Raw genomic sequence first — 15,470 nt, 5'->3', positions numbered from 1 at the left:
AGGAGAAAAAACAAAAAGTGCTTGATTTTTAATAATACCATTCATTGTGTAGGAGTTAAGGAAGCAAAAATAACAAACTCAATTTTTTCTTCCTCTCTGCACTTAGTGCTTTGCAAGGAGTTAGTCTTTCTTTTGTCACCATGATCAGCAGTATGAGAAGCGTCGATAATGAGGTTGCTTAGTTGGTGTTATATTTTTATCTGAATTTAAAATCTGAGCTTGAAACTAAGTGTATCCTTGAACAAGTTTCACTGTAATTTAATTGCGGTGTTTGAACTTTTAGTGGCAGAGGAGAAAAGCTGTGTTGGCCATTCAAGAAATACCGTGATTAGTAGATGATTAGAACTAACCTTGCAGTCCACCAGGAGAGTCTGGAAGGATTTTTTCAAAAGAATTAGGACAGCTTTGATGTCTGTGGAACACCTTATTTGCTACTGGAGGGCTTGTAAGCTTTTAACCTTCAGCCACTGAGTTTCTGAAATAAGTATATTTTGTGGCAGAGCAGCTGTAAGGCCAGTGTTCATTATGCCAGGGAAAATTAATTACTGATTTCAGGTTGTCTTCAGTGCTTCTCTTTTCCCATTGCTTGGAGTTACGGTGAAGGATTGGTTTATTTGCAGACAAAATCCAGATACAGGAGAAACTATCTCCTTAAAGTGGATAGAGCTGTCTTACTCTAATGACAATAGTGAACGTTTTGATACAGCTTGTGCAAAGGCCAGCCCATGCCAGTGTCTCTTACAAATGCAATAATTTGAGGACTTTGCCTTTTTTCAATAAATAGGACTTTTTGACTCTTGGACCTGATTTGATCTGTATAGTGTACTTGAGCTAGCAATGTAGGGGATAGCACAATATTTGTGACTGACCAAAATGTGAAAATCATTTAAACCAAGACACCTGTCTTAAATTATTGGGATTTAGTATCTTACAGCTCTTGGGTTTGGATACAGGGACTCTTTAATTCTTTTTGTCTTTCTGATGCCATTTTAATTTGTGCTACTGTCCTTGAAACCTGAAGGAACAGATCCAAAGAACTTCCACAACAGCTCTGATCAGAAACAGTAAGATCTGTGGAGTGCTGATAGGTCTGATGTGGTAGCTAGCAGTACAAGCTGCAGCGCTGATTTGTCTCCTGGTTGTTGGAGGAAGTTCTGTAAAACTTCATTTCTCCCAGGAGGCATGGTTACAGAGCTTTGTTCTGACAAGAGCCTGTTTAATTACTCTGTTCTGAGGTTAAAGGTGCAACAAGTCTAACACTGTGAACTTGAAGTTTCCACGTTTTACCGTGTGTCCATAGTGTTTGATCATATTGACACACCTATGTAGTCATTTCTCTTGAAGCCAAATCTGTCTTAAAAATTTCCTGTAGCTTCAAAGGTAAGTACTTATCTGGACTGACGATACTAATTTAAGAAATATAATACTTAATTACTTTCCTTTCCTTTTGAAGATATTACCTAATTAGCTTAACATTATTTCAGATATTAAGAGGTAGCAAACTGGCATCCTCTAAGTAAGGATGAAGGCTTTGTGACCCCAATGATTTACATCCATCTATTGCCACACAACTATGCAGGGAATGGGTGTAAATAAAAAAAAATTACTTGTGCATCTCTGAATTCTGAACATGTTGAGAATGGTATTTTGATTGTCTCTGTATTGGAAAAAGTAATCTGAACGGCAGGGCTATACACCAGATTGCATTCTGTGGGAGTAATTGTGTGCACCTGTTTTCATATGTTGCTGAAATATTACTGAGCTTGTAGTTTTAGTATTTAAAGCTGAATGTCACAGTAGACTCATTATAGAAACAGTATACAAAGCATCAGGAAATCCTAAGAGGAAGCTAAAAGAATTAGATGACTTCCACTGAATCGTACATGCTTGAGCACTTCCTTGATAGAAGTGAGAGAACAAAAGTATCAGGATCCTTTACATGAAAGGAGGAAAGCTGTGGTCTAAATTTAAGATGATTACAAAAGAGACTGCTTTAGACTTTTGAAAATCCAGTCACTTATCAAATACTGTTGCAAAATGTGTTTTTATAACAGGTAAACTGAACAAAACTTTTTCTCCCTAACAAATAAGAAATTTCAACTGTTAAATAATGCAGGGCAGTTTTAGGCCTTCTTTTCTGAAAGACTTGATTGACAGTGAGGCAATGCAAACCGTTTTCTAAGAAGCAATGTGATTTCTTGTGACATCTACGCTCAAGTGTCAGATTCCTATGAGATGGTTTTGTGTAAGAGAGCAGAACCTGTGACTGAGCCAGTACAACTGTGGTCTGCAAAGAAAGGAAACTTCACAATGCATGGCATTTATAACCTGAAAAGTGTTCCAAAGAAACCTCTTGACTTTGGTAACCTTATTGCCATAATTTTCTGAAGACTTTTTGTAAAATACCTTTTCATAATTTTATGTATAACTGGAACTCTTGCACATGTTTTTATCTTATTTGCTATGTTGGCTGAAAAAGTAACCACAGCGGAGTATGAAAAAAGTTCTGCCTTGGAAAAAAAAAAAAAAGAAAGCTAACCATGTTAGTAAATGGCATTTGTTAGTTAGCTACAAAGCAGAATATGGATTGAAGAGGTTGTTGTTTACCCTCATGAGTCACCTCAAAATTATAAAGAGGAAACTTACTCTTTTAATTAAAATTAAATAGCATACTTAGATTGTGCCAAAATAGTTTCGAGAGCACCTAAACTGTTGTTTTTTCTTAAAAAAAAAAAAAAAAAATTTTTTACTCTTTTGGCCTTCAGTACTTCAGTGGTATATTAGGTCTAGAATGCCCCTAGTGATTGGTAACAGCTTTCTGGAACAGCTTCTAAAACTGATTGCTGTACAGGGAAAACTACAGTTCAAGGTAACCACTATCACTATCTACGTTCATCCGCATTTAAAAATGATCTCATTTAGGGCTGAAATTCAAGTGTTCTGGATTAGATTTCAGATAGAGCTAGGTGTTCAGCTTCCCTCCTCCCCATCTTGAAGCAGCTGTGACTGTTGCAATTAAGCATAGATGTCATCTTTCCAGCTTCAGGGAAAGAGCAATAGGGAGGATGGTGTTAGCAACATCCTTAATATCCAAGGTAGCTCTTGGAGAGCAGCGGAGAGGAAATTATCAACCCTGGGAAAGAAAAAAGCCGGCAGTGTCTTCTCACCATCCTTTTGAGAACATCCTTGAGACAAGGACAGTAACTTGCCCAGAAAACAAGTACTTTGTGGGAGATCAAGTAGTTTTGGATGGGAGAAAGAAGGCAATTGAGTACTGGAGAGTAGCTTGATTTGTTTGTCTTTGGTGTAGGGTTCCTCTGATGGGGGATTATAAAATCAATAGAAAAGGCTTAAGGAAGCTAAAGATAGGTTACTGGAGGAGAGGACAAACGAGTATTGATAGTAGGAGTAGGCAACATGAGGTAAATATGATGGATTTTAACAAATAACTTTGATAGAATTAGTGCAGTTTATCCCTTCAGTCCCGAAGATTTAAGCAGCTGAAAAAAGCAAACATCCTAATCTTACGACTTTTAGAACTTACCTCCCTGTCTGAACCAGATTGTCCATCTAGACATGTTCTGCATTGTTCTTTCCTCTATAAATCACTGGAACAGAATTCAGAAATTAAGGTGATCTCAATTAGAGTAAAGCAACTGCCTAGGGAGAAGCTTTTGAAACTGCTTTCAGCATCATATAGAGAAATGAAGCACAAGACTACTCTGAAGCACTTGCAAAATACGGTAGTATAGATTCAGATAAGTCATAGCCAGAGTAGTGATCTAGTTTAATCTGTAATTCGGTATGGCTATGCTACAAAAGCCTGCCTTTTGTTATGTACTGTTAGATAAACAGTAAATGTCATGTGACAGGATAGAATGGCATGATACTATAAAGGCAATACCATAGGTAACAAGAATTTTTCAAATAATGCATTATAAGATAGGGGTGAGTCAACCCTGCACAACACTGAGCCTTAACTATCCAATATAACTTATTTGCAGCTTATTTGGTGTTACAATGTTAATTAGCTTTACAAACATCAAGAATTTGGAATTTATGTGCTATGTGTTCTTACCCATTCCAACAGAGCTTCCAGAACAGGTTACTGAAATGATATGAAAGCGGTATGGATGTTAGATATCAGGTTGTAAACTGGAAAACAGTAGGCTGTACAATGTAGTCCATGTTATTCAACTGTGCGTTTTCATCAGATAACTGTAGTTACAATAGTTTAAATTTATGTCCTGGGAAAGGAATCCCAAGGAGATTACTGCAATTATTACTACTACAATTTTTATGTATAATACCTCCTATCCCATTAGGAGTGGTTCATAAAAAGTTCTTAATTTTTTTTTCCACAAACAATAACAATATAAGACAAATCAATTAAAATCCTCTTTTACTTGCTTCTGTAGTCTAACAACTACTATCCCAGCTGAAACTGAACTTCTCTGCATTCACTATGCAGAGAAATGATCGAGTTGAGAAGCATCTGTGTAGATAAGTGCTAGTGATCCTTATGCAAGAAATACATCGAGACAAACAACTTTTTTCTTGCATTAATCCCAAAATGTCCCTGTGAAGCTCCAGTCACAGATACTGCGTGATAGCACTCATAAAGGTTACTCTGGAGTCAACATTAAAATAGAAAAGTTCTGGGTTGTGCTACCTTTACTCAGATAACTTCTGATTACATTTTAACAATCTAGCATGTATTGACAGAAATACATTGTTCAATTAAGTTTTACCTGAATATATTTTCTTAGGACAAAAAGTCAGCTTTGGCTCCTTATCGGTAACTGGAGATACTACCACTGTGTAGACGTCCCCACAAGGTATCTCAGTGATATCACAGTAACTTCGCCCAGAGCTAGGGGTACAGGTGAAATTGCCTTTTGACCCACGTAAATCAGTATTGTAGCTCTTTGCTTCTGCAGAAGCTCGCCAGTACACCCGGATACCGTTATTGCCAATTCTGTACAGCTTCACTCCAGAAGGACAGCAAGCACCTAATAAGATATTCAATATATCAATAACCTTATTTGTAAATCCACAATACTTTATAGTGCATTTATACCATGTGATATGATTACTACCCCACTAAATACCAGCATTTCAATGAGCAATTAGCATTTAGCAGAAAGCCAGAATAATATTGAATAGGGATGAAAATGTTCTATCAGACTCATATTATAGAGCTGGAATTTGGTACTTGTTCTATACATGGGAATATTGTTGCTCTTGCCTGTCTCGTGGAGGCTCTAGGGCTACCTAGAAAGGTAAGGATCCTTTTGTGGACTCCAGATTTTAATTATGCTCTAGCATAATTAAATATTTGGTTCTGGAATGCTGTTATTAAAACTTCTTTATATAGCCCCTGATAACAGTTAAAAGACCAGGGGTTGAATGATATGTGAAATTAATCCACAGTGCATTTATGTAAAAGAGGGAACTGCAAGTGTATTAACTATTTGTTGAATTTCAGCTTCGCTATTTGTACGAGAGGAACGCTACACCAAGTTGTATAGTAGGTCTTCCCAATTGCTTTTATTATTTACGTACTGGAAGAGTATCCTTGATATGTGCAACTGGATGTCAAACCAGTTTCACTGATTGCTCTCAGCGAAACTGTATAGGTGGTGCCACATGCGATGCATCCCAGGAGACAGTAGGTTTGGAGAGTGTGACATTTTGCCCATCCTTTGGAAGACTCCAGCACTGTTACATATGTCTGAGCACCCATCCCAGCAGACCAGCTGATGTTCGTTACAGACTGTGTCACTTGAGTCAGTGTCAGGTCGTTAGGGCAACAAGGAGCTTAAAAAGGGAAAAAAAAAATGTTTTCTGCTTTTTACTTGTAAAACTTAAATAATTGAGGCATTGCTACTACGGTATTACATGTTGAAGAGTGAAGGAATGAAAGCTTGCGTACTTTTCAGGCAAGTATTAGCATAGTGAAAAACAGTCTCAGGCTGTACCTATAGTTTATTTAAGCAGGGTCCATCTCTACTGGTCAAGTCATATGACTCAGTCTAGCTCTGTCTCTGTTTAAGTTTTCCTCCTTGACAAAATAAAATGACTGTTAATGGACAAACTGCCTGCTAAAAATTGACACTGGCTTACATTTATCCCACAACTGTGCCTGGGAATTATCTGGGCAAACAAAATATGACAAAACTGTGCTAACAAATTAATAGCAGGAAGGGTGGTAAGATGCGCTTTAATCTGTTCTTCAGACTGTTCCAGTTGTTGGGGTGGACACCACCTTATTGCTTCTCCTGGCAGTGCTAAAAGTCAAAATGTTGACAAGGAGTTTATGCGCTATATTAGTGGATGATGTTACTATAGTAGTTAGCTGTGACAAATGGTAACTGATTGCACTCATGTTTCGCAGTATCAGTCAAATGCCCTTCTCTCTTTCTCTCACACACATTTAAGCAGAAGACATCCAGCAACAGAAAATATAATTTACACATGGGGTAATTAAAATATTTCTACTTTCTTTATGTTTTAACTTTTTTAATGTCAAGATGCTAAATATTTTACAATTCCCACTTACCTGTCTCTAAAGGAACGCTGTAGCTGGGTAAGCTCTGTCCAACGGGTGACCTTGCAATAGCACTAACAGAGAAAGCTGATCCACAGGGAAGATTAACTAGGGTACAGAAGTTTCCAGAGCTTGTGCAATGCCAAAGTCCAGCTTCTCCTCGTGCAGTTACAGTATATGTAGCTTCTTCATTGTTAGACTGCCAATGCACAGTGACTACAGAAAGAGCCTCCTTTGAGATATTTTTAATTTCAGGACTGCAGGGAGCTGAAAAGTTTCACAGTAACAGCTATTAAACAGTGTTTATGCATACTAAATCAGTTACACGTGAAAATTACCTTCCAGTGAGAACTGACAAACTACTTCTGAGAAGTATATAATCCTTAAAGAGTTGCTTCTGGTGAGAAATTAGAACTTGTGAGAGAAAGAGCAATGTAAGTATTTTGCATAGAAAAACAGACTAATTTTAAATCTGAGTTTCAAAAACTTGGAGCATTGAGTAGCTTTCAGTCCAACCCCTTTTAAAGTCCCCAATTACAATATATTTTTAAATATTTCCAGCAGGCTTTTTCATTTGGGTTAGTTATAGTACCTTAGCACTCCCTCTATTAATTCTTTTCATCCATTAATCACTGCAGCCTAATTATTTCTAAAGGAAAATCAGAAAGATCATAATACCTGTTGCCATGTATTTAGATGTGCATGATGTGTTGCTGCCCCTGGCCTCGCTGAATGAGTAAACAGTGATGTTGTAGAGGGTGTTGCAGCGCAGAGCAGACAAGGTGCAGGCCGTGGCGGTGTCATTGCAGAGCACAGCACTGCTCCCCTCAGCAGCTTTTGTCTCGTACAGTTCAGCACCGCGGACAGGAGCCCAGGTCACCTCCACAGTGTCACTTGTCACCAGCACAGCGTGGAAGTCACTGGGGCAGCAAGGTGCTGGGAGAGGCAAGAAAGAGGTGGAAACTTCAGCAGGAACAGAGACCGGGCATTAAACTGAACAGTGTTGTGTTGTTTACTTCTGTGCTTCATATCTCAAATCTCTAAAAGTGTTTTGTTTTGTGCAAATTGAATACCATTAATTCCAGACTTACTTTTTGAATTACTTCCGTATCCCTCCTTTAATGGAGGGCATTCTAATGCAACACATATTTATATATATATATAGAATTATGTATGTCCTTGATTTAAAATTCCAAGTAACTCTAGTAACATTAAAGTAACTCCAACAATGTTCTTCACATTTAAATTGTTATTTTTAGTTTTCCAAATATGAAAACCATCTCTAAAGAAGTTTACACTTTTGTACATCCTTCTCAAGGCAACAGAAAAAAAATCCAGGACTACACTTCAAATGTCATCCCAGGACTGTGTGTTGTTCATACGTTCCTGTCTAATGTTTGTAGAACATAAGGCTATCTTCAAGTTTGTAAGTATGTTGCATTTGACTAGTTAAGTTAAAATCAACTGCAATGTGAAGTGGTTATTTTTCTCTGCCAACTTCTGTGTGTTTTGTCCCCAAATTGAATAAAAACAGTTCAAGTCATTATCTCGCAAAAACCAAAACCAAACAAATGAAAAGTCCAGTCAGCTCTATCATAAATACAGTTAACGAATCCAAAATGAATTTGCAAGAATATATTAATACTTGCCAGTGGTGTAATTGAATACATCGCCTAAAGGACTCTGCCCTGCCTTGTTGTATGCAAAGACGCTAATGAAGTAGGTAAAACCGCAGTCTGATTGGAAATGGCACTGAGTATGTGATGTGTTGCAGTGCACTTCCAAGCCATCATCACTCTTCACAAAAACCACATAATAATGGCCAAAATTGACGCTAGACCATGATACCAACAAGTTGCCAGGTTCATCCTCTTCAATTGATATATTTCCTGGGGCACAAGGGACTGAAAATAAATAAATAAATAAAATTGTCATCAAAATATTTTAAAGTTATACTTTATGGAAAAAAAAAAGTAAAATCGGGAATACAGGAATATACAGAATTATCCTACTCAGCTTGAACATTTATCATTGTCTTGATCAAAAAAAGCAACTCATACCTCTTTACAGAGGATGCTTCTTACGTTTAGATGAAAAGTGAGTATGATTTTTACAGAAAAAAACAGATCTTACCTTTATCCCTTACATAAAAGAGACCTGCTTGAGCCCCCATGAAGAAAAAGAGACACTAGTCAGTATTTGAAAAGGAATTGGCACGTTCTATGCTCACAAATAGCAGTTTTGGATGAATACATGAATAATATCTTGAATAACCATCGACATCCAGAAACCTTTATGTGAAAACTCTTTATATACTGGTATGAAACTCCCTGACTCTGTCTGACATAGAAGAATCTTTTGCTCAGCTTTCGTTTCTGGTATCATACCAAAATTTCACAATAAACTTCTAACTCCATGTATGTTTGTTTGTTTCCTCAAATAACATTTTTCTTTCCTCTCCTGGTTCAAAAAGTATAGCTTGCTGCTACTAGAACATAAATGATCTAATTGAAGCAATGTTGGTTGAGAAGATTACAGCCAACAGCTTAAAAGTGTCTCTTGCTAAAGGCTTTCATCCCATTAGAACTACTTTTGCGTTGCTCACAGGGGTGATCTCTAACTGATACAGTGAGAGGTCAGAATGAGACAAGTAACATTAAATAAATCAGTAAATAAAGCTCTGTCCTTAAGGTAGCACATAACAAAAATGGTTTAGGTTTTGTTTATGTGAGCCATTCATCTAACAGATCAGGAAGCACAAATCTCTGACATGGCAGTGGTGCTCAGTAGCTGAGGCTAGCAATCTTTTGTACTGACAAAGCTGCAACCTGCAAACAGCCTGTGACTATCTGAATTCAGTTCCATGGCACCATTTAGCTCGAAGTGGTTATTTGTTAACCTGCTTTCTAAGTTGCAACTAAATCTAGCCTAGAGCAGTTCTCAGCCTAAAGCCAGTTCTCCGTGCTATTTCCTCACAGACTTTTCCCAATCTATTTGGAGCAGATCTGTTATGCCTTAGATTAGTTTTACACTCAGAAAATTGACTTTAGAACAAGTACTTCTGGGAGGAGGAAAATGCAGGCTTATTGTTTCAGCTAACAATATATATACTGATGCAAGTTACACACGGAAATATGAAGAAAATTTAGGCTATTATCCCCTTAGTACAAAAGTATATGGTATAGTTCATGTGCAGAGTTCAGAAGCAGAAACAACTATTTGAGAATCATGAATTGTATCGGACTAGCATTTGAAGTTAAAGAAATGTATGTTAAAATGCCATAAGCTATGTAAGAATCAATGATTCACATACTAGTTTTTAAGCTTACTGCATCAGTAGGTTTACTGGATCCAGCATCATTATGTGCTGTGACAGAAACAGAATATTCAGATCCACACTGGAGTGGCAGTACCACGCAGGAGGCAGAAGATGTGTTACAATTCAGTTTCAGGAGTCCACTGGAGGCTGTCACAGTGTAAGTTAGAGCTCCTTCTGCTGGCATCCAAGAAACAACAGCTCTTAAAGCACCGCTATTGAAAACTACTTGAACATCCACTGGCGCCTGAGGACCTATGGCATATCAGTTAGGAATAATTTTAAGTACAACTTTGCGTATGGCCTACAGACATGAAGTTTTTCAGAACTTGCAAATGAAGTACAATTTTTTGTGGTGCACACCTTACCCTTGTTCATAGTAAAGTTGCAACATAATTTTCTAAATAAATGATTCTGTTTGTACGCTGACATAAAGCTTTCTGTTGAAATTCCTTGCCTTATTTGAACGCTTGCTGTTCACAGTTAGAAAAATCCCCCAAACAGTTTAAGCTTGTGTAATCCTTACGTAGGCCTGTAAATCTACACTGGTAGTTAATGGCATGTTTGCCTCAGTAATACTCATTAGATATAGACATACCATCTGGTTTCCAGTAAGTTTGAGATGGGCTAAGATTTACATGTTCTGAAAATCTACCCAATATATCTTTGAAAAACATAACACAGTCAAGTCATACACACACAAACACTTCTTCGTATATCCTTTTTTTTTTTTTTTTTAATGCTTACTTAGTTTTAGAAAATAAAATTTCTTACTTGTTCTTTGGTTGTATGTGAAATCATCTCCAGGAAGCCCATTGGCATTCCAGGCATATGCCTTGATAGTATAGAGAGTTCCTGGATCTAAATTTGTAAATACGAAGGAAGTATTGGTGGTGTTCTGCTTCAGCATTCTGCCCAAACCATCCGATCTCATCAGGGACACAGAGAATCCAGCTGCCATATACACAGCTTTCCAGCTCACTGCAATGGAGTCACAGCTCGGGGAACTAACAGACAGAACTGGAGCAGCCAGGACTGTTGAGAAAGAACATCAATTCAGCTTGCAGTTAGCTAGTAATACTGTTCGGAAGGTCCAAATTCCAGATGAATATACAGAATACAAAATCAACAAATTATTAAAACAACAACAGGAAGACAAAATAGTGCAAATTTGACAGAATAAATCAGGAAACTGATTTGGTAGATCCATTATGTAACAGGTTTTGTAAAGTGAAAGCAACTCATACACAATGTGTGAAAGTAGTGTGTGCAGAAGAATGAAAATCACTAAGAAGATACTGTATTTCCCATCATCTAAGTTTTGCATTGTTTTATTTTTACTTTTTTATGTATTCTGTTATCTCAAGATGTGTCTTTGGTTAAAATAAAATCAGTATATTCATACAGACTCTATTAAAACTTCTCTATTAAACATTTAACTTAATGTCACAAAGCAAACCACCAAGTCAGACCTATGTCCTGCTCATTAAGTTAGAGACAGACAAATTCTAGTCCTCAAAAACTGCAAGGAGAGTATGCTCAATACAATTTAAAATACAAAATTATAATAAGTGGTACCGGTACATTTCTGGGTTACACTGTTTCTTTTTTGTTCCATATATATATATATATATATGTTATACTATATATATTTAAGCTAGGATGCTTCCATGAGTGCTTTATAGTATAATATTAAAGAATTTGAAATAAAAATAAAGTCCACCTGTTTTTGCTTTTCTGGAAAGTGAAGGCTGGCTTTTTCCTCCTGCATTTATAGATCTGATAGTGATTCTGTACGAGGTGGCAGGTTTCAATCCCATAACTGTACCCGGTGGATTTGTGACTGTAGTTTCAATGCAGGAATCTCCATCTTGTGCAGACAGTAGATAACTTGTAGCTCCAGGCACCGCTCTCCATTCCACTGTGATACTGTTGCTAAGTTTTGAGTAAGCTTGATCGATAACAGGTATGTCTGGAGCTAAAACAGAAATAACAGGAGACGTGCTGACACTGGGGTACTTAGCCCTCTAAAACAGTGTGCTCTGAACATTGCACGAAGACTGATCAGAACAAATGGTCTACACTTTCTATTAATGTTTTAATTTTATTATTCAATTTAAACGAAGTTAAATAGTACAGTGTATTTACTTTTGTTTCAGGAAATAAAACATTTTTCAGTGCATGCTGCATGACTACTGAAAACTGTGTAATATTTGGGTACTCTCATGAGACTTGCTACTGGTGTGACACACATTTGTCTTTCAAGGGTGAAAGACTGCATCAATTAGATTGATAGGTACTGTTTGGGAGGATGTGGCTTTTCTAGGGTTTTCTTATTACACAGGTCTGCTTGTCTTTCCCACAGTTTCTCTGGACAACTTTTTCCAGTGTTTGACAACCCTCACAATATAAAACTGTTTTCTCCTCTTCATATGGAATTTGTGTCTGAATTTGTGCCCACTGTCTCTTGTCCTGTTATGGGTGCTTCTGAGAAGTTTGGTTCCCTCATTCTTTCCCATCAAGCAAATATATGCACATTGCTGAGATCCTCCCTGAGCCTTTTCTTCTCAAAGCTAAACGGTCACAACTTTTTCAGCCTCTCCTCATATGAAAGACGTTATATATCTCAAAGGCAAATGATTCTGCACTAGGTCTAAAATAAGTGTAAATGAACATTAACAAAACATGTGTAATTTTCAGGTATTCTAGATCATTTTTAATCTTCCAATTAAGATATTCTAGTACTCCTGAAATCACTATTGAAATGGGGGACATCAGTATGCTCCTTGAGGCAAAATTACTTGTAGCGATGCAGCTAATTTGGGGTTTCCGAGATGGCAGAAAATATTAAGCATAGGCATACAACCCTTGAGCATTATCTCTGCACTCTTAGACCCAAGCATTTTCTCATTTAGTTATAGTCAGACATCCTCTTTTGCCCCCTCTTAAAAATGGTAACATATATTCTATATCATGATACCTATGGAACATCTGTAGGTGTGTCTTTCTCTGCCTTTGGGCAAATTTTCAGCTACTGCACTATGATCTTATTTTTCCTTATAATAAATTATCTTCATAAACAACTCATTAAAAAATATATGCAGGAAACCCTTATGAAAATCTAAGGGAGTTGCTTGCCCAAAGGTCAAGTAGACAATATATAGCATATGATTTATATCAGAAATAGATTATAGACCGTGAGTCATTAACATCTGTTCTCGGATAACTAATCTATCACTAGAGGGGTTTTATATTTATTGGGATAAACACTGCTACTTTTTAATTTTGATGCTTAATTTTTAAGTATTTTAAAAACCAAATTTCAACAGAATGTTTCTCAATTACATTTCAGCGGTGAGATAAAAAAGGAAATTTGTTTATGCAGATTCTGTATTATCCATCAATGACTTTATGCTACAAGTCCTTTTGCAAATGAAACAAAAATATAATTTATCAGCATTAGTACCAAAAAATGTATCCAGCTTCACATCAGCATTTGTAATGAGAAAGTAGATGATTTGGAAAGCTGCAGTCTGAGTGAGCTGTGTGTGGCAGTTTAGGGAAACATGCATGAAAAAAGAAGAGGGGAAAATGAGCTAATCATGCTACTACTGAACTCGGTATGAGGACCAACAAAAGGCTTCAACAGGAATGGCAGCTATTCCCTACAGGTACAATAAACACCAGGGATGAAATTCCAGTGCTACAGAAGTCAATGGAAATCATATTTCATGTAGGTTCTCTTACTAACCTGTTGACTGCATAATCTGTGTTTCAGCCAGAATAATTCCATTCATGTCAATGGCTTCTGCTTGTATAACATAAACAGTATTGGGAATTAATGAAGTTAGCGTGCCTGTAAATGTAATACCACTGAAATGAGCCTGTAAAGAATGGCCCACAGTATTCACAGCTGTAGCTGTGATTCTGTAGGTAAAGGCTCCTGAAAACTTGGGCCATCTGAGATAAATGCTTCTTGATGTCACATCATATATAGACATAGAGAAACCTAAAAAACAAACAAACAAACAAACAACAACAACAACAAAACAGAAAGAAAAAAAAAAAACACAATCAGAAAAACATTTCAGTAAATCCAACTCTAGCAAGAAAATCAGTAAATCTAACTCTTGCTCTAACAAGACTCTAACAGTTCAGTATATGCAGAAACATGTACTATCAGCCTTCTTAGAAAATGAATCGATTCTGAAAGCATTCCTTGTAGTCTTGCATTCCTCATATTTTAATCTAGTTAATACATGTATGCATGCTTAAGACACTAGGAGCTCTTGGCACAAAATGTGAGATTGTAAGAAGTATAAAATGCCATGAAATATTAAAAACGTTTAGTGCTTAGGAGATAATACCAATGTCATGGTATAAGTGGCCTGTGAGAATCTTTGTGCAAGTGTTCAACAGAATTGGGGCTCTTCAAAATGAGATTTCAAGTTTATAAAGATATCAACATAGATTTTTTATTTTTATTTTTTTGAAACTCAATCAAACTTGAAAACATTTTTGTTTATAAAACTGTGAAAACAGTACTTCTTATAAATCAGAAACTTGTTTGTTCTCTTCAGACCCATTCAAAAATAAGCATGCACAGACAAAATGCCATTTTGAAGATTTACCTGTGCTAGATGAAAAAACCTGAAAAGGAAGATGTAAAAAATTAGAAATACAAAGTGAAATATCTTACTTGGGAAATTAAAAAAACCCTGATAGTACTAGTAACAGCTTAAAACATGACACTTTTTAGCACAAAGCTACTGATGTGATGTATTTGTTCCAATTCTTTAAGTGCAGATGGTTTGTGCAACCAGTGAGATTTGGTACAGATGTGCAGATTGTATTACTTCATTTTCCTCTCTGAATCTGCCTGTTGAGTTAGTGTTCACTTGCTGAAAGACTTTGAAAGGACCCTAAAATACTGTTTTATGTTTGACCCTTATTTTTAAAACCTAGCCAGTCGCTTGTAAATATTTGCATAAGGGTAACAGTAACAAAGTATGAATGTGTTTTAGCTTTTAGTTTACCTTTATAAAGAGCACAGTATCATTCTAGAAAATAATTTGAAAGAAAATCAGTTGCACTCACCATTTCTAGGCTGTTGTAAACCAGTCCAAGGAAAACTAATGACCGACTTTTTAAGCCGCACATCGTGACAGAACTTTGCTCCAGGCTTCACATCTGGATGAGCTCAAGCCGATGCCTGCGATGAGTGGAAATACTTCACAGCGGCTCTGCGGCCACAGGAGCTTTACCCGCCGGGTGAGGGCAGGCTGCCTTAGCTTGGGCCCTCCTCTGTGACAGTCCCACACAGAAAGGAGCTTTTAGGCAGGCAGGTGTTTTTTTTTTTTTTTTTTTTTTTTTTCCTTTCTTCAAGATACAGTCTCTGTATTGAGTACACATGACACATGAAGTAATGAAGCTCAACACAAATTAGGAATTTGCTGTTCAGTTCACTGTTGCTACTTTTGTCCACTTACAAGCACCTTTTTTCAGTCTGGTATTAACCCCTCGTCATACTTTGATTGGAAAGATGTTGTACCAGCTTTAGCCTCCCTCAGGCCTTGTGCTGTGTGAAGAGAAACAGACATTTTC

The 15,470-nt window shown here is 36.9% G+C and overlaps 1 protein-coding gene across 1 annotated transcript; it reads right to left on the bottom strand.

The window, feature by feature from the left end:
• Positions 1 to 4,064: 4,064 nt before the first annotated feature.
• FNDC7 (fibronectin type III domain containing 7) lies at positions 4,065 to 14,997 on the bottom strand (the record flags this gene model as incomplete). Its single annotated transcript, XM_084291560.1, has 12 exons — positions 14,964 to 14,997; positions 14,498 to 14,516; positions 13,618 to 13,875; positions 11,590 to 11,844; positions 10,641 to 10,901; positions 9,864 to 10,121; positions 8,200 to 8,454; positions 7,229 to 7,486; positions 6,563 to 6,817; positions 5,566 to 5,820; positions 4,752 to 5,012; positions 4,065 to 4,108 (listed from the first exon to the last, which is right to left on the bottom strand). The coding sequence occupies exons 1-12, from the start codon at positions 14,964 to 14,966 to the stop codon at positions 4,065 to 4,067; spliced, it is 2,382 nt and encodes a 793-aa protein (XP_084147686.1). The 5' UTR covers positions 14,967 to 14,997.
• Positions 14,998 to 15,470: the final 473 nt, after the last annotated feature.

The sequence above is a fragment of the Netta rufina genome (assembly GCF_964035555.1).
Source record: "Netta rufina genome assembly, chromosome: 8".
NCBI lineage: Eukaryota > Metazoa > Chordata > Aves > Anseriformes > Anatidae > Netta > Netta rufina.
The sequence above is the reverse complement of the archived record's forward strand: the minus strand, read 5'-3'. Positions and strand labels throughout refer to the sequence as shown.